The 19,757-nt window shown below is 39.8% G+C and overlaps 2 protein-coding genes across 2 annotated transcripts; both read left to right on the top strand.

The window, feature by feature from the left end:
- The first annotated feature begins 5,848 nt into the window (after positions 1-5,848).
- Positions 5,849-10,684, top strand: LOC115663657 (uncharacterized). The gene is made up of 7 exons (XM_030585644.2): positions 5,849-6,004; positions 7,057-7,122; positions 7,213-7,262; positions 7,351-7,415; positions 10,009-10,100; positions 10,187-10,258; positions 10,383-10,684. The coding sequence occupies exons 1-7, from the start codon at positions 6,002-6,004 to the stop codon at positions 10,419-10,421; spliced, it is 387 nt and encodes a 128-aa protein (XP_030441504.2). The 5' UTR covers positions 5,849-6,001; the 3' UTR covers positions 10,422-10,684.
- Positions 10,685-15,121: 4,437 nt separating this feature from the next.
- LOC115693895 (uncharacterized) lies at positions 15,122-15,856 on the top strand. The gene has a single exon (XM_030620957.2). It carries the CDS (start codon positions 15,208-15,210, stop codon positions 15,742-15,744), a length of 537 nt encoding a protein of 178 aa, XP_030476817.2. The 5' UTR covers positions 15,122-15,207; the 3' UTR covers positions 15,745-15,856.
- Positions 15,857-19,757: the final 3,901 nt, after the last annotated feature.

The raw sequence follows: 19,757 nt of genomic DNA, 5'->3' as shown, positions 1-19,757 counted from the left end.
CTCTATTTCGGCTCTTTCTCTGTCTCCCTCTCTCGGCACACTCTCTCTCTCTCTCTCTTTTTCTTTCTCTCTCTCTCTCTCTCTCTCTCTTGGCCGAATGGCCTCTCTCTCTCTCTCCATGGACAAATGGCCTTTCTTTCTATTTATAGAGAGACAAACTTGGGGCCAAAGCTTGGATGAGGTAAGCGCACGTGTCATCGGGGAGCATGAGGTAAGCGCGCGTGTCATCCAAGGATGAGATCATGGCTTAAGTCATTTGGGACATGAGGTCATTGCTTACCTCACATGGCCATTAAGGCATGCCAAACTTGCTCACCAAGCTTTGGAGTCAAGGCTTGCTCCTCAAGCTTCGACCATTTCTAGACTCTTCCAAGTCCAACTTGTTCGTCAAGTTTTTGACGAACTTGCTTACTAAGCTTAGACTAACTTGCTCACCAATTCTTGACTCTCTAGAGTCTTCTAAGTCACAACTTGTTCTCTAGAAGGCCTAAATTCGAAATTCCAATGTTCTCTGCCAAAACCGGACAGCTTTGCACTGTTCACGAAATCAGACTTGAAAATATAGTAAATGGACTCCGAAAATTCTCAAATTTGAATATGTCATAAACAAGACCTTAACAAACATTTTTCATGAAGAACACGAAATCTGAATCTCTCTGTAAACACTATTTTTAGTAGCTCAAAGACAGACTAAAAATAGTTCGCTGGAACAGCATTCTTGTTTCTCAAAGTAAGCTCTGTCCAAAATCCAAATCATCTCGTAAAATTCCCAAATTTATACATGTTATAGAAAAGGAAGTTCTCAACAACTTTTATGAAGGAAACTTTTCCAAAATCGGCCCAGAAAAGCTTGTAGAAAATAAAGACGGTGTGAACATCACCGAAATACCCATTCTGGGCAGTTTCACACGGTCCGAAAATCAGTCCATCATATCAACTCCAAAAATTCTGAAATTAAAGTATGTAAAACATCAAGATGTTTGGAACAACTTTCAATAAGAAAGTATTCTAAAATTCGGATCACAAAAGTCTTCCCAAAAATAACAAAATGAAGGGGTACAAAGGATCCGAAACTGGGTTTTCCAAAACAAGAGAAAACAATTTAGTTCTGATTGGAAAACCATCAAACTTAAACCATAGTCATTTCCCAGGGACTGAAATTGAGGATATTACAATTTACCTGCGGCTTCCCAGGGCAAAAAATCGGGATGTGACAGGCAGCGTCGTACCGCTTGCGAGAAAACTCAGATCCTTGTTGATGTGATAACGGTCAGATTGAGTGTTTTCGATGTTCCCGCATTAATGGACGGGACAAACAACCCTTTTCAATGAGAGTGAGTGAAAAGTCCTTTTTGACTGAAAGTCCCTCGTTCATCATATCGAGAAGTCCACCTCGCGAACAAAAATTGTCTTGATTGACCCTCGGTGGATGTTTGGTGATGCAAACATGGCAAGATCATCATACATGAACTTTCAAATACACATTCTGGAATAGCCTAGCTTGTCTATCCTCGATGAATGCATGCATGTTTGCCTCAATCATCTTTGATAGCTCAGAGTTCTAATCCCCAGTGATATGACACGAAAATTCGGGCGCTGGAGAAGCCCTCACTATCCTCCTAAGAGAGATGCCCCGAAGAAGGTCGGTTATTCAGTAGATGATGCATCAAACCTCCGGGAACGTGCCCAGGTGCTCATCGTTTAAGCTTTTCAAGACCTGCTGGCGAGGACCACCAGGCAAATCATCAAATCCTCGGGCGAAGACCCCCAGGTGCTCATCATTTGAGCTTTTCAAGACCTACTGGTGAGGACCCACCAGGCAAATCATCAAATCCTCGGGCGAGGACCCCCAGGTGCTCATTGTTGAGTCTTTTCAAGACCTGCTGGCGAGAACCCACTAGGCAAACCGTCAAATCCTCGGGCGAGGACCCCCAGGTACTTTGACAAACAAAATCCAGTTGAGACAACCGAAGAAAAGTTCGGGTCCTGGATAAACAAAATCCAGTCAATCAAGGCAACCGAAGAAAAGTTCGGGTCCTAGACAAACAAATGAAATCTAGTCAAGGCGACTGAAGATAAACAAAATCCAGTTCGGGTCATATGCAAGCAATTTCCCCAGTCACGGCAACCGAAGGTAGGTTCGGGTCCGAGACAAATGAAATCCAGTCAAGGCGACCGAAGATAAGTTCGAGTCCTAGACAGATGATTTCCCTATTTAGGACGACCGAAGAAAGGTTCGGGTCCTAGACAAATGAAATCCAGTCAAGGCGACCGAAGATAAGTTCGGGTCCTAGACAAGCGATTTCCCCAGTCAAGGCGACCGAAGAAAGGTTCGGGCCCTAGACAAATAGTTTCTCTCGTCAAGGCGATCGAAGATAGGTTCGAATCCTAGACGAAGGAAATTCAGTTGAGGCGACCGAAGATAGGTTCGAGTCCTCGACACATGATACCAAATATCTGGAATTACTATACCCTTCGGTAAGGTAGGTAGCCCCAGGTATGTTTTTTATTGGCTTTAGCATGCATTATCTTATCGCATTACAAAAATAAGACTCACGGTCTCGCCAAAAATAGCATTCATTGAGCATACATGGGCCAAATTTATGTGTCATTTTATCTTTGAGCGTAACCTCTACGAGCTCAATCTCTGCGAGCTCACCTTCAAAGATGGGCAACTGTTGACACCTATTTTTAATTTGCCAAAAATTAATTACGCAAAATTTAGGAATTAATTTTCTGTAATTCCTAAAACAAAAAATATTTCTATTTAAATACATTGCATATAGACATTAGGTATATTTGCATTAATAGGGTCTAAAACAAAAAAAAAATTCAAAATTTCAAAAAAAAAAAAAAAAAATGAAACGAGTCGGGCCGGGTTACCGGGCCGACCCACCCACTTTTCTTTTCCTTTCCCCTCACGGCCCAAATTTCGGCTCTTTTTCTTTCTTTTTCCTTTTTTTCCCCTCACGCGGCTGGGCCCGGCCCGGCCCAGCCTCTTCCTTCCTTCTTCCCCCCTGCACCGAGCCGTCTCTGTCTCTCCCCTGTTCTCCCCTGCTGCTGACATCTCGCTCGACGAACGGCCGAGCGCCTCCTCACCGTCGCTATCAAGCCAGAAGAGAGCCGGGGAAGCACACCAACGGGACTGGCCATTAAGGCCAGTCCCGTCTTCCCCAATTCTCGGGCTCTCTCTCTCCGTCTCTTCCCCTTCTCTCTGCACCCTCTCTGCATCGGCCCCCTTGCTCTGCTCTACACCGGCCTACAATGGCCACAAAAGTCTTCGAGCGGCGTAGGCCGATGCAGGCCATCGTCACGCCGACGCAGAGAGGCGGAGAGTGATCGTCGTCGCCGGCTATAAAAGCCAGAGAGAGAGAGAGGCCCCGGTCGGCCATTTGAGAAACAGAGGAGAGAGAGAGACTGAGGGAGAAAAGAGAGAATAGAGAGGGAGAGGGGACAAATCGAGGCCACGCCGGAACAGGAAGGACAACCAGCAGCATCGCCGTCGCCCACGGAATAGCCAGAAAGCCGCCCCGGCGCGCCGTCACTGGTGAGCTCCCCCCGGCCGAGAAACCCCCTGTTTTGCTCTATTTTTTGGTGCAGTTTGGCCGGGACTCGCGCCGGCCGAATCACGCGAATCCCGGCCCATACCGTCTTCCTCCACCGTGCATACGTCGTCATTAAAGGTAAGCTGGGCGGCCGGAGTCGATCAGGTCGCCGGAACAGGTCGAAGTCTTCTTCTTTTACCTCTGCACGCCAGGTGTTCGATATAATTCCCCAAAGAGACCGATTTTCAATCCAGTCGTCAGTCGGCGAGCGGCGGTCGGACGGCGACTTTAGTGGGTGGCGGAGCTCGAAGGTGAACTCCAGAGTTCGATTTTGGGGCGGCGCCAGTCTGGGTCGGCCAGCGGAAGGCCAATTTTGGCTCCGCCGGCGCCCCCGTGCATTTGTGCACATGGGGGTGACCCGACCCGGATCAGCCGATCCGACCCGGGTCAACGCCCCGGTTCGGATCCGTTGACCCGGGTCAATTTCGACCCGGATCAGCCGATCCAACCCAGGTCAACGCCTCGGGGCGAATCCGTTGACCCGGGTCGGATCCGACCCGACCCGGTTTATTATTTTATTATTATTATTTTATTATTATTATTTTATTTTATTTTAAATTTTTTTACAAAAAAATTTTAAATTTTTTTTTCTTTTTTATTTTCTTCTTCTTCCGTATTTATTTATTTATTTTTAAAAAAAATTTTAAAAAAATTTTAAAATTTGAAAAGATTTTCAAAAAGTTTTTCTTTTTATTTTCTTTTTTTAGTCCGAAAAAAATAAAAATAAAAATAAAAAATAATTTTTTTATTTTATATATATGGGTTATCTAAATGTTTTAATTTATTGTTGTAATCATTATGTATGCTATTGTCTTATTTAAATTAGACAAACCTAAGGTCGCGCGGTATTACGTGTTTTAATTTATTACCGTGGTATTATTATGCATGTTTTTTAATACAATTGCATGAGCTGTTTTGTTTTTGAATGTCATCTGACTTAGTTAAGGTTAGAACCTTAGGCTGCATGAATTGTTGTGTTTTTTACTGCTAATCGTTTCTGATTATGCACTCGCTTAATCACCTCACATGTTAGGAGAAAGGTCCTAAAATCAGTCCAAATTGCCTGACAAATGTTTTTAAAAAAATGAACAGGGTAAAAAGGTACCGAAAGGGCATTAGTTATCCAACTAGTGTAACCAAGTCCCCGAACTCAGTTAATCTCTGGTTCGTAGGAATAGGGTGATTCTCCCGTCACCTTATTTGGGTTTCTAATCGACCCACCCCAAATCGATTAGTGGCGACTCCTTGGTATAAACCGTTTGCATGTTAAAAAATTAAATCCTAAGTTGCGATATGGTATGGGCTTGGGAGAGCTAGAGTTAAGTCCCGAACCTAGACTTAGCACGTACCAGGCGAGCCCCCCCTTCTTTTTGCATGTTGTCGTTCGAAAAGGCTCGGGAGGTCGGTCGCGACAAGTTTCAATTCTCGATCTTGAAAACCCGATCAAACGACCCAAGTTGATAAGCTTAATGAGTAACTATGTTCTTTTGACTAATGAATTTTGAGTTTCGCCTAACCAAGTAAGTCATTTCCTATAGGAGATTGCTCCGTTTTATTTGATGAATTGAATCTTATGTCTAGCTAAATTACATATATTTCCGTCATATGCAATTGTGATTATAGTCCCCTTTCAATGGGTGTGTAAAAACATGTGCTTTAATTTCATACATTGAAGATTCATGGTCTTAAGTTTGTGTTGCACATCTTGCTTATACCTCGACATCATAGTACCCATTTAAAATCGCACCAAAACGATAACTAATCGAAAAATTATCGATTCTATTTGAGTTATAACAATTTATTTGGTACGGATTTAGGTCGAGATTTTTCAAAACCGATAGAATGGGTGCGGGTTGAATTACATCCGAATCCAACCAAATCAAACCATGCAATTCTTTCTGCCCAAAGAGAAAAAATAGCAATTATAGGAATTTCATTTATTTCGCAGAAAATGAACGATTTGAAAAATATTTTTTTATAAAAACGATTGCTCATAATGCTCACAAAAACGAATGGACGAAAAATGCTTTCAGTTTCCACGAGGATGTTTAAACAAAATTATTGTTGATAATGAAAATATTTTTTTTTGGCTAATCATTTCAAATGACACCAAGGATTATTTTCTGAGAAATTTTTTTTCAAATCGCTAATTTTCCTCGGGAATCCAAATTCAATTTCCACTCAAACACCAAAGGGCATATTCGTAAATTCGACTTTGCAGGCAGGCCCTTTTATGTTTCGGCACGGATCGCCGGAACGGTCAGGCATTTTCTCCCGAGCGAATCTTGTAAAATCGCGTCGGGTTAACGCGAGGCCGGAGCCGGAGCTGCGAACGCCGATCGCCGCCGAAGCCCGCTCGAGTCGATCTCGGCCTGAGAGCCGCCGCCCGAACCGCCATGGTGCGCCGCCTCCTGCGATCTCTCTGCGTTCGTTCGTTCGTTCGTTCGTTCCCTCGGGGATGATTCGCTTCCCGTCGTCTTCGCATACTCTTTAACGAGTGTGTTTTGAGAATCGGTTCGAGTTGATGGCATCTTCGTCTTCTGCGAAACGTGCCGATGCTACGGTCTCTACTGATTTTTCGTGCAATCCGTGGTTGTGGGTCTGGGATTTGTTGTCGTGGGCTTCGCTTCGTTACCGGAATGGGTGTTGAATTATGAAGTTTCTAGTCTCTGTCTCTTGCTGATGATGTCCGTCTGGGATTCGTGTGAATGGTGTTCTGGTTGTCGCGTTGGAGTCTGGAGGTTCCTCCATTTGGCCCTGAATTTTGGTAGGCTGATAGCTTGCAATAGTGCAGTAATTATTGGGCATGGGTTGATTTCACCTGTACTGCTTTATCTGCTGATGTTATGGGAAGCTGAGAATTGTTGCTCCGGTATCTGAAACTGTCATTGTGATATTGGATGGTGGCATTTTGAGTATGCTTCTGTCGAAGATGCTCTTTTTTCGCTCGTGTGAAGTTGCCATGAAAGAGAATAAGTCCTGGTAATAGTCTGACAATTGGGTTTCTTCTGATGGACGTCCCGCTAATACAAGCTGAAAGTGACTATCCTCGTATTTTGCTTTCAAAATTGTGCTATTACAGAGTTAATAGCAGCGACTGCTAATTAGTTTATATTTCCATCATCTACAAAGGATGCATTATGTTGGTGAATGGTGTTGTTCTCAATAATTCTTGTTGCTAATGTTTAGCTTACCTCTCTCCAACACCTCTTAATGATAACTCAGCAGTCTGTTTTACTGTTCTTAAGAAATAAAAACTTTGTAGTGGCTTGTGGAGAACTCAGAAAATTGGATTTCCCTTGGAAAAGTTGGAAACCCTAAAAGTGTCAGCTGAGAGTTTTAGATTCAGTTGCAGTGTTTCGCTTTTATAGTCAGCTTCATGCAATGCTGCTTATATTTTTTTTCGGGGATAAACCTTTCTATCTAACAACTAGCTGGCATTATGTTTCAGGCTGATCCTGAACTAGAAGCAATTAGACAGAGAAGAATGCAGGAGCTTATGGCTCAACGTGAGATGGTAATGACCATGATTAGAACTGTATCTCAATTGCAGTTTAGTTGTTGATTATTCTTTTTCATTTGTTATTAACGCTCGTGCACGTGACAGGGAAATCAGAATAACTCCGAACAGCAGAATGCCCAGGATGAAGCAAAGAGGTTACTGTAGTGAATTATTGGTTTATTTTTTCTTCAGATTCAGGATTCTAAGCATTAGTTGGACTAAGAATTTCAATAAATGTTTTAGGGAGGCAGATGAAAGAAGGCAAATGATGCTTAGTCAAATTTTGTCATCTGAAGCACGAGAAAGACGTAAGTGAAAAAGCATTTTCGTTGAACACTATGCTTGGAATGGGAGGGTTCTGGTGTCTTTGTTGATTAGTTTCTTCTCCTCTGGACTATTATTTGGTAGAGGCTCGATTTTTACTTTATATTGGAAGCTGTGGGTGGTCTTATCCAGCCTACCTGGTCCACATGTTTTCTTAAACCGGTCATCCATGTCCATGTTATGCTACTGTTGAAATTAGGATCTCTTGGTTTCTAATTTTTCTCCTTTTTCTTCTCGATTTTTTGTTTTTGCGCGGATACTTAGGGTTCATCGACAACAATTCCTCCTCCTTGTCGTCATCATCTCTCTCTCTCTCTCTCTCTCTCTCTCAATGCGTGTGTGCGTGCATATGTGAGGTCAGGCTGTCATCAAGAAGATTTCTCTCATGTGAGACAGCTTGAAATGCAGAATCTATTTGCTATTTGATGAAAATGTTTTTAATTTTTTTCAGTAACAAAGTGCAGTGATTGCTTATCGTAAAAATGCAATTTGAGATTCCTGATGTTTTAGATCTGTAAGTGGAATCAGGAAGCCTTTGTTGAAGGAGAACCATGGAAAAAGCATATTTATTATGTGTAGCTAAGAACACAGAATTATGAGCGAAATAGGGAAGAAGATATGGATAGAGATCATATCAGGGGAGGAGGAAGGGAATGGAGGAGATGAGAACTATGAGAGATAATTAAGCACTGAAGTTTACTCTTCAATTCTGCTGCGACTTCTGCATCTGCAGCCATTTTTTATGTCTCTGCCAAATACAGAAGCTAGTTGTCTTTTAAGTAACTAACACCTAACAAAACTAATATAAATTTACTTATACCTCCTTCACCCAACTACTTTTCATACATCGGACCCCTCCCTTTTGGAAACCCCATCCTCAAGGGTTAGCTTTCATCTGTTCTTCAATTTGCTGAAGGTTGGTAAAGAATCTGTTATTCCACACACAATCTACTTATCAAAGCAACTTTAAGATTTGACCACCTCAACTTGGGATCGCTCTTGATTTTGTTGCGAGTTGCACTGCTTCAACTTGGGATCACTGTTTCGACCAAACAAAAAAAAAACTCGGGATCACTGTTAATTTTCTTCGTAAGTTTCCATGGCTCTTCATGCATTGTAGCCTTTCTTGCTGGCAAACAGCAATTCCTTCAACTCAAAACTTTCATATGGCAAGTCTTTGGGAACACCGAAATGGAGGAAAGGTAGTCATACCATGAGAATCGGTGTCTCTTTGGACACCTTTAAGCCTAAATCCACAATATTTGTACTAACTCTGAGATGATAGCTGTGAGCAAGAGAACGAAAATCCATTCTTTTGTGATAACTTTTATTTGGGGCAAGCTGGCTTTCTAACCTATGATGTACCAGAGGCATAGTCGGCTATTTGCATGGAAGAATATATTCACATCAATGTTATTTAGCGTATGAAAAATACACAAGATATCGAGTCAATGTATTTCATTTATATTTTAGGGTTGAAGAAAAGACCTCCGACAAGGGTAATAAACAATGATTTTCAAAAGAAACGATTATTTTTGCAATCTCATTATGTGAATACTTGAAATGCATATTGATAAAGATATGCACTTCATGAGAAATCATATCCAAAAAATTATCAAACTGTGGTATTTTGATGTGGTGTGGGTGGTAAGGTGACGTGTGTCAACCTCTTCTTGAAATTTAGTATTTAATATGGAAATTGGAATATATTAGACAAAATAACAGCATTAGAAATTGATAAGAAGTTATGGTGTATGGTCGCTTCTCATCGCCAAGAGCTTGTTTTCATGTAATTTAAAGATATCGGATGATGGTTGGTTGTCTACTTCCTTCAAAACAAATATACTATACCTCATTGGTTTGTTAGGGATGTGATCTGAGCATATTTAATCGTTCCTTTTAAAATCCTTGAAAATCTTCTAAATCTAAGACTTATACTTTAAAAGTAGTTGCTCCTGGTTGAAGATTTAAATCAAGAAAGTGTGAGAGCCAAACAGATATGGGAAAGTCTTCCTTACCAGGAAGAAAAATACTTCGTCAGCTGGGAGGATAATTTTTTAAGAATGTTTGGACATGGCTATCTAGTCTCTCTAATGCATTCAGTAGTTGCAGATCTACTTGCTAATGTAGTTAGACCTCTGAACTTGCTCTAAAGTACTCTAATATTCACTTGTCTAATTTTGGACCCCAAGTTGCATGATGATATGTACAACTTCATCACTGGTGTTTTGTGGATCTGGTGGCTGGATCTCACACCGCTTAAATATATCACTTTGTTACATCACGGATAATATTTCTTTTAAGTCTCAAGCTGCCATTGAAGTTTCTCTTTTTGAAAGTTATTTTGATCTCTAAAGTAACTGTCCGGAGATTAAGGGATATACGAATTATTTTCTTGGGGTCAATTGTGGAGGATTTTGGATGAGATGTAAGAACGTTACTGAGTAAGTGGGATTATAGCTGCTGTGAACTAATTAAAGAATAGACCGCTTGCCTGGTAGCTGCTATGAGCAAATGGGAGATGTATACCGAGATTTCTCATTCTCACTTCCTTTTTGACTGCTGTCATTTGGACAGTTGCTAGAATTGCATTGGTGAAGCCTGAGAAGGCCAGAGGTGTTGAAGATGTCGTACTGCGTGCTGCTCAAATGGGTCAGATAGTTGAGAAGGTATGGCTGAGGCTTCTTGGTCAGATGACTGTTTTTACCATTATATTGTTAAATTCTGTGTGAATTACAGAAAGCTTATCTGATAGGTTTCTGAAGAGAGACTCATATCACTGCTGGAACAGATTAATACCCAGACAACTAAGCAGACAAAAGTCACTGTAAGTTCCTCTCTTGTTTTTTTGTGTCGTGTTTGTGTGTCAAAATAAATAAAATTCGTTTCAAGGTGCGAGTGACGAGAATAGTTAATGTTTGATGTTGCTTTGGTTGATGATTTTGTCCCAGATCCAGAGGCGTCGTAATGTCCTCGAGGACGATGATTAGCGGAAATCTGAAAAAATCAAGTTCTTGCCTGTACCGTGTGATTAATTTGATTTCGAGACTTTTGCCTTACCTGTAATGATCTAGCCGGTTGAATTTTAAATACGTTCCCTCCTGCAGTTCGAATTGACTTCAATACGATGAGTACTATAGATGAGTGTTAATATTCTCTTATTATTCCCTCCCACGAATGTTTAAGGAAGCACAATATAGGAGTCTATAATGGTCTTCGAAGTAATGAAAGCTGTGTTACCATAATTATGCAATTGCCTGCTGTGGATTTGCAGGAACATCTTAGGTGGTTGTGTTGAGCACTTAGCAATAAATCAGATAGTAAGGCTAGATGATTTCTTTTGCATGTTAATTGTTGAAGTGGTTGTTAAGTGGTGGCAAAATGGGTCATGTACCCGACTTTTTTAACTCACATTAATTGGATGGGGTTATCTTGGTTTGAATATTGTCGACGAAACCCTAATCTACAGAGGTGAACTGTGGAGGGGGCAATGGTAGCAACAACCACCCGCAGCGAAGGTTGTTGCTTGCAGACTGTGATGGCGCCACCAATAGACCACAGCCGTCCTCATGTCCTCTCTCTCTCTCTCTCTCTCTCTCTCTCTCTCTCTCTCAGACTCATTGCGAGGCCGCCAACCTCAAGAATGATGGATTTGAGCGAGATATGAGGTCGCAACCCCTGTCAAAGTCGAGCTTGGGGACCTCACGGGTAGGTCCTTGAGCGGGCATGGCACAAGGAGAGAGAATCGAGACAGAAATGAGACAAGAAGGAGGATGGTCCGTGCATAGCTTGACGATGGCTAAGGCTCAATGGCCTGGCGATAGTGGCGGCTCGCAAGTCGTGCTTAGTGAATGAAGAAAGGTCTTGAGATTTTGATTTTTTTTGGCGGGCTACTCTGTGTGGGCGTTTAAGAAATGAGAAAGGATTTTCACGATTGAGTCATAAAAAGTTAGTATTGGGCTCAAAATAGGTCAAACAGATCGGTAACTCAATATAGATTTTTGATGGTTGTGTTGAATAAAGGTCTACTCAAATTAAGTTGGTCTATTCCGACCCAAAAAAAAAAATTAAGTTGGTTTTTAAGAACTTTAGGGGGAAAATTATCCAAAAATTCTTAAACCTATCGTACTTTTGTAGTCCTAAATCTTTTTATTTTACCAATTCAGTCCTAAATATTTTCACGTTTTATTAATTAAGTTAATCTGGCCAATTTTAGTTGGAAATCACTAACGTAGACGCCGGCCGTCTTACTATTGTGAATAATTTTTAATGGATAATTTTTAATAATATTTTAATATTTTAATATGAAAATATTATTAAAAATTCTCAATCCTCGCCTTGAGGGGGCATGGGGGCTGTCCCGGTTGACCCTTGGCATTTTTAACAATTATATTTAGCATTTGATCATTTATGTTTTTGAAAAATAATATGTTGCTTCTCGTCATAATTTCCTAAATTACTAACAAATATCTTTGCGTAGGAACTTATTGCAAGATTACTTCGCGGAGTATTGTAATATGCAGAAATAACTTAGGATTAGTCCACTATGATGTCTTAGAAAGCCCGGGAAGGGTCTTGTCATGGATGGCTTGCCTTGCCCCTAAATCCTTTCTAACAAGGATAGTGTCAGCCCGTATCCTCCAAGCATGCGGCAATCCCCTATTACTATTACCTACTCCCACTCCTCCTCTTACTGCATCCTGACTTCATCGCGATTTCGGTGTTGTGCAACCCTAACCTTTCCACATAAATAAGATATCGTGAGAGCAAACCCTTTAAACACACTCTACCAGATTAATCGTGCACCATTTTCATCATCACATTAATTGTGCAATTTATCTTGTTGTGCATTCTTTTCGTGCATGACACTTCTTTTTATTGAATGCCTCAAAGATTTTTCATGAAGAAAGTAAAATGTAAATGCATAATTTGGTCATTTATGTATATGAAAAGTAAATATGTATCTTCTTGTTCAAATACTTTTCCTTGGGAACTTATTGCAAGATTATTTCACAAAGCATTGTAATATGCAGAAATAGTTTAGAATTGGTCAATTGAGATATCTTAGAGAGTCTTCACTGGGTGAGTTTAGAAAGGGGCTCATTATGAATAGTTTGTCCAACCTCTGATCCTTTCTAATGGGCTTAGTGTAGGCACACATTCCCAACATGCGGCAAACCCTTATTGGGCCTTGTCCTCATGCTGCATACCAACTAAATCATTGGATTGTGTCCCATAACATGCGATAACCTATCCACCGTCAATTTCTCTACATGAATTGTCACATGGCACCATCCTGTGTGCTAGCTACCCTAACCCTCTCACTATAATTATAAGGCCACCAGTTCATTTGGACGCTTCTGATCATTGGCACATTTATTTCATCTATACTCAGGCACTTCTAAACATTGGCATTTTGGGCACTGGGATTCCATCCATTGAACCATAAAGAACTCCCCACCCAATTCACCACTCTCTCAACTTGTAGCGGCTTGACACTCTCGCCTACCACCTGAAATCCGAGCTAATCAAAATTACCCGCTCCTCCTCTTACTGCATCCCGACTTCATCACGTTTTCGGTGTTACTGTTGCGCAACCCTAACCTTTCCACATAACTAAGGTATCATGAGAGCAAACCTTCTAAACACACTCGACCAGACAAAAAAATTGTTGGTTCTCAGTTTGGCTTCTTTGTTTTAGTTGAAGAGCAACTACTGGCATTCATCTGCCAGGCAAGAGATAGAGAATCTTTCAAGGATAAAAAATGAATACAGGCTGTGTCCCAATAGAAATGGTTCAGCTTCAGCCAGTGATTTAGATTTTTTCTTTTTAAAATTCTTGATTGATTTACGGGTGATAAGACAGCTAGCAAATTGGCATCACAGCCCTTGTTTTTATTTTTTTACTTCTTATTTTTCTTTGGATTCAATTTAATATTGTAATGTCTTGCTGGTTGCCCACGAAATGCCATGAGATTTGGGCCAAACCGGGGATTTTGGTCTGAGCTCAATCTGCGCTGTTGTCTTGGAAATCAGAAGAAAGTGACAAGACAATATTTCTTTAAATTGAATGGAATTTGTGTTCATAGTGACCTTATTTTTTTCATAAATCTATAAACGGGACTCAACATTTTGCCAGTTGGTCAATTAAGAATTTAACGTTTTATTTTGATCAATAGAAAGAAAAAGCATTTTTTATCCACTAAATTTAAAAATATTATTGAAAATTTTATGGAGAACTTATACAGGGTGGCAAAAAGTGGAAGTTTTTTAGCGCTTTAAATGAAAAAAAGTCAAAATGCACCAACTGCTCAAGACCGAACAAAATGCAAAAAATTAGATTCCGAAATACATAAAACTACAGATTCATGGCTTGCTCCCTCTCTATGCTGTATTTTTTAAAGACTTCAACTACTAATTGCATTATAAATAAATAATTTTTTTCGAAATTATGAATAATTAATTGTTGACTAAGATAGATTTTGACTGATAATCACTCGTAAAGAAACGAAACATCCTATCAATAGGTGAAGCTTCCTTACACGGTTTAGAAGAATCCAGGCAACAACCTTTTACTTAGGCAAAGAAGCCGTCGACCTTTGTTTATTAATTTGTGATTTGAAATATGGATCCTACCATTCATGGGGTCATGAAATGATCAATGATTGCCTTCCTTCTAAATTGAATGAAATGTTTTGTGTTGCCAATCGAAAATGCCAAAAATTAGGTAATGGTGAGATTAGAAAATTTGAAAAAAAGGGGGGAAACTAAAACTACTTCATGGTAACGCCATGACTATTCGGAATTCGAATGCAATGTTATTGGGTACATTGAGGATTTGCTTGTCAAGTTCTTCACAAGTTAAGGTCGGCGAGCCGGAGATCAAGATCTTTTAAAAGAGAATTTTGCCATAATCTTCAAGTTTAAATCGTAAGCTCGACTGAGAAGGAAAACTAAATTAGTTGGAGTGAATGTGAAAGACAAAGCGAGACTAGAAAATAAATCATCATTTTTTTTTTCCTTTCGAGTTCCCCAACAACCAGCAGAAGTAAATGTCACGACATGGAATTGAGTGCACCAAACAACATTCATCAATTTGGCTAAAAAATAGTGAAAACCAAAGAAAAATAGCGAAGAATTGTAATAAAGGCTGGGTAGCTTCCAAAATATAATACTTCACTTTCCTTTTATTAGAAATAATTGGATATTTCAACGAAAAAAGAAGAAATAATTCGATATTTATGATATTGATTATATATAACACAAAAATTAATGCATTGAAAACTATGATTTTGTCTTAATTGAAACGGGGTAAGTGCTTAGAAGAATCTTGCATTCAGATGAATTACTTTCACTCATAGTAACCTCGAGAGTACGCCCGCTACCCTGTTGGTAAAGTCCTATCCGATACACGAGAAGGAACAATTCACGTCTGCTTGTTGAGATCAATCGAGTCGAAAGATCCCGATATCTTCCATGAGAAGGGGAAAAAGAAAAGTAATGAAGGAACTTCAACAGCAGAAAACAGCTAACCTCGTCCAACCGCGTAGCTCACCAAGTCCCACCGCCCACCATTCACGTCCCCACATCAAAGCTACTCTCTCTGTCGCCCCACAACACCGCGTGCCATACAAAGTTTCCAGCCGTATATAAAAGCTTACGAACATAAAGAGCTCTGCACACACACTCTTTTCATCTTCTCTCATTCATCTTTTGCAACTGCAGTCTGCAGTACTTTCTCCCAAAGCAACACTGCCTCAGCTAGAGAGTCCAAGAATGCCGAGGAAGACGTCCGGCGCTTCTCGCAGGGCGTGGAGCCTCTTGCGCGCGGCGCTGCTCTGGGCGAGGAAAGGTGGGGCGTTCAAGTTGCAGCTCCGCCTTGTGCCCAAGTTCCTCAAGGCCATCAGCCGGACCACGCCGCGCAGCCAGATCTGGTACGGAGAGCAAGAGCTCTCTTTCGAGAAGACCCCGGTTGTCCACGTGAAGATGCACCGCCCAGGGTCGATGCGGTTTCACTTGCCGCACATCCCGTGCATAAACCCCCACGTCGATTTCGATCCGGAGTTCGACGACGACGACCGGTTAAGCTACGGGTACGACGCCGTGAGGAAGAGCTTCCTCGAAAATGGAGGCGAAGAGGAAACTCGTTCTGATGAGGAGGAGGAGGAGAATGGAAGAATGGAGATTGAGGAAGAGCAAGGGATTGACACAAGAGCAGAGGAGTTCATAGCTAAGTTCTATGAACAAATGAAGCTGCAAAGACAAATTTCATACCTTCAGTACAATGAGATGCTAAACCGAAGCGCGAGCTAATCCCCATTTAGCATTAATAATTTTCACGCCACATTCCACTTTTGTCAATGCATTTTTGTAAAAGAGTCGCGGCACTTTGTAAATAGTGCACAGTTCTCGAGAGTTACATTCATTCTTCTCCACAGCTTTTTTCCACAAAATTGCAGAGTCTCGTGTGACTTGTAGGCGCGCATAATAATAATTGTGTTTCTTTATTTCTCTATTTTTTAGTTTTCGAAAATGGGTTTGAAATATAATTCCATTTGGTAGAAATAAATTTGAAATAGAAATGAGAAGAAAAAATTTTCTACTTTTCTATTTATGAAAAAAAAAGTAAATAAAAACTCTTCTTATCGCTTGCCCTCGCCTCCCTCCGCAGGCCGCCGCCACCCCCCGCCGGCTGTCGCCTCCTATCGCTGCCCGTCAATGAATGGAAAATAGCGTAAGAGGAAGAAATTTTGTGTCATTATCAAATGAATTTTTGTCTCGAGAAAAGAAATTTTATGTTGTTATCAAACGCGTACGTATGTTCAAAAACTCATCCAGAGAATAAAATAGAAAAATCTATTTCTAGAACAGAATAGTTATGATCCACACCCTTAGTTGCTTGATTGGTACGTAACTAATTTCTTTGTTAAGAGGAAAACAAGTAGAACACCTCAAATGTCATAGCTGGAAAAAGTGTTAGAAATATCCTAAACCAATTGCATTATGTCAATTTAGTCTTAAACACTTTAATTGTGTCAATTTAATTCTAAATCTTTTGACCTAGTGCCACTTCAATCCTTTTGGTTAATTTTTGCTAGATATTACTGACATTGATGCCGGTTGGCCTACGAGGGACCACCAATACTGACGTAGATAATTTTTAATAATATTTTAATGTTTATCAATTTTTTAATTATTTTTTTCTGATTTTTTTTCTTTTTTCCTTTCTTCTTCTTTTTGCCGATGACTAACCACCGGCCATGACCGGGCGAGCTGGCCCCACCTGGACGGAGGTTCTGTCACCCGTCACAAGCGAGGCCCGGCGAGGGCTCCCCTCGCTAGATCTAGCAAATTAGTATCACAGCCCTGTTCTTAATTTTTTTATTCAATTTAATATAATGATGTCTTGCTGGTTGCCCTTGAACTGCCATGAAATTTGGGCCAAACGAGCGATTTTGGTCGAGTTCTACTTGCTTTGTTGTCTTGGAAATCAGAAGAAAGTGACTAATCGATACTTCTTTAAATTGAATGGAAATTTGTGTTAATTTTGACCTTATTTTTTTCATAAATCTTTAAATGGGACTCAACATTTTGTCTGTTGGTCAATTAAAAATTTAAGGTTTTATTTTGATCAATAGAAAGAAAAAGCATGTTTTATCTTCTAAGTTTTAAAATATTATTGAAAATTTTTATGGAAAAGTTATATAGGGTGGTAGAAAGTGAAAGTTTATAAGTGTTTTAAATTGAAAAAAAAATCAAAGTTCATAAAACTATAGATTCATGGCTTACTTCATGTTTTCTCCAGTAACTTGGGTTGTCAAATTTCTCGCTCTCTATGCTGCATTTTTTAAGGACGTTAACTCGTACTTGTATTGTGTTATAAATAATTAATTGTTGACTTGAAAGATTTTGACCGATAATCACTCCGAAAGAAAGGAAACAACCTATCAATAAGTGAAGTTTCCATACACGGTTTAGAAGAATCCCGGCAACACGACAACCCATCATTCTTCCATTACTCTCTCTTCAATCAACAATCGTTTACTTAGGCAAAGCACTCGACCTTTGTTTATTAATTTGTCATTTAAAATGTGGAGCCTACCATTCATGGGGTCATGAACGATCAATGATTGCCTTCCTTCTAAATTGAATGTAATGTTGTGGGTTGCCAATCGAAAATGCCAAAAATTAAATTATGGCAAGATAAGAAAATTTGAAAAGGGGGAATCTAAAACTACTTCATGGTAATGATGTGTATATTCGTAATTCGTAAGAAAACTTATTTGGTACATCGAGAATTTACTTGTTGAAAATTGAGGAATCAGAGATTACGATCTTTCAAAAAGAAATTTCGCCATAATCTTCAAATTTTATTAAGCTTGACTGAGAAAGAAAACAAAATTGTTTGGAGTGAATGTGAAAGATGAAGCATGACTAGAAATAAATCTTCATTTTTTTTTATTCCTGGTTCCCCAACAACCAGCAAAAGTAAATGTGGGATTGAGTGCACCTAAACATACATCAATTTGGCCAAAAAATTGTGAAAACCAAATAAATAAATAAATAAACAGGGAAGAATTGTTTTGACAAAATAAAGGCCGGATAGCTTCCAAAATAGGGAAAATTCCAAATAAGAACTTGAAGTATCATGATTTTTTCAAATAATGATCTAAAGTGAACTATATGTCAAATAAGGGTATGAAGTGGCTATAACAATTTCAAATAAGACCTAACCCAGTCAACTTGCCAGCCGACCAAATTTTTTGCCCAGTCAAGGGCATTTTTCATCCAAAAATGATTTTAACATAAATTTTAGTTAAATTAGATTAAAAATTAACAAAATAACATTTTTTTTAAAAAAAGGAAATAAGCAGGCGGGAGGGTTAGCTGCCAACCCTCCCACCTATGGCCACCGGTGCCTTAGTAAGGGTTGACGACCCTTGCCAAAATTGGAAGAGGGCAGCAACCCTTTCGTAGATTGGGGCGAGGGTCGCCGGCCCTCCGCTCGGTCTAGGAAAGGGCCGCCAAACTTGGGCAAGAGCCGGCGACCCTCGCCCAGATTTGGGAGTGGGTCGCCGCCCTCTCCCGGTTCTGGTGAGGGCTTGCTAGTCCTCCCCTTTGGTTGGCGACCCCGCCGGCCATCGCCGCCGCCCCACTAGCGATGGGACGGCGATCATAGGTCCGCTTGTTTTTTTTTTCTTTTATTAACTTTAGCTTTTTTTTTTCTTTTTGAATTTGTATTTTATGAAAAGAAAAAAAATAGAAAAGGAAAAAAATCAAAAAAATTAAAAGACGAAAATTCCCTTGACCCTAGTGAAGTCATACCTTTTTTGAGACTAACATAGTCACTCCATACCCTTATTTGAAACAAGATTCACTTCAAATCCTTATTTGAGAAAATGAAGGCATTTTAGGCCCTTATTTTAAAGAAGGTCCTCACCTGCTCGGCGAGGGTTGACTTTGGCAAATTGGCACTATTGCCCTTTTTATTTTTATTTAATTTAATATAACGATGTCTTGCTGGTTGCCCACGAAATGCCATGAAATTTGGGCCAAACCGGCAATTTTGGGTGAGTTCAATTTGTTTTGTTGTCTTGGAAATAAGAAGAAAGTGACAAATCAGTATTTCTTTAATTTGAATGGAAATTTGTGTTCATTGTGACCTTAATTTTTTTCATAAATCTGTAAACGGGACTCAACATTTTGTCTGTTGGTCAATTCAAAATTTAAGGTTTTTTTTTTATCAATAGAAAGAAAACGCATTGTTTATCCTCTAAGTTTTAAAATATTATTGAAAAAATTTATGGAAAAGTTATATAGGGTGGTAGAAAGTGAGAGTTTTTGAGTGTTTTAAATGGAAGAAAAGGGTCAAAGTTCATGAATCACACAAAAACCAAACAAAATGTAAAAAATTCAATTTGAAATACATGAAACTACAGATTCTTGGCCTACTTAATGTTTTCCAATGACTTGGATTGTCAATTTTCTCACTCTCTATCCTGCAATTTGAAGGACTTTAACTACTACTTGTATTATATTATAAATAATAAAATGTTGACTTGAAAGATTTTGACTGATAATCACTCATAAAGAAACGAAACATCCTATCAATAAGTGAAATTTCCTCAAACGGTTTGCAAGAATCCAGGCGACAGTACAACCCAATAACCCATTACTCTCCCCCTACCCATCAACAACCGTTTACTTGGGCAAAAGCCCTCGGCCTTAGTTTAGGATTTTGTGAATTAAAATATGGAGCCTACCATTCATGGGGTCATCGTATACTCAATGATTGCCTTCCTTCCAAATGAACGTAACGTTGAGTG

Source organism: Syzygium oleosum, unplaced genomic scaffold, assembly GCF_021117445.2.
Source record: "Syzygium oleosum isolate NSW1041296 unplaced genomic scaffold, Sole_v2.1 Sole_v2.24, whole genome shotgun sequence".
NCBI classification, from domain to species: Eukaryota; Viridiplantae; Streptophyta; class Magnoliopsida; order Myrtales; family Myrtaceae; genus Syzygium; species Syzygium oleosum.
Note: the sequence above shows the minus strand (reverse complement) of the source record. Positions and strands in the feature narration are given on the sequence as shown.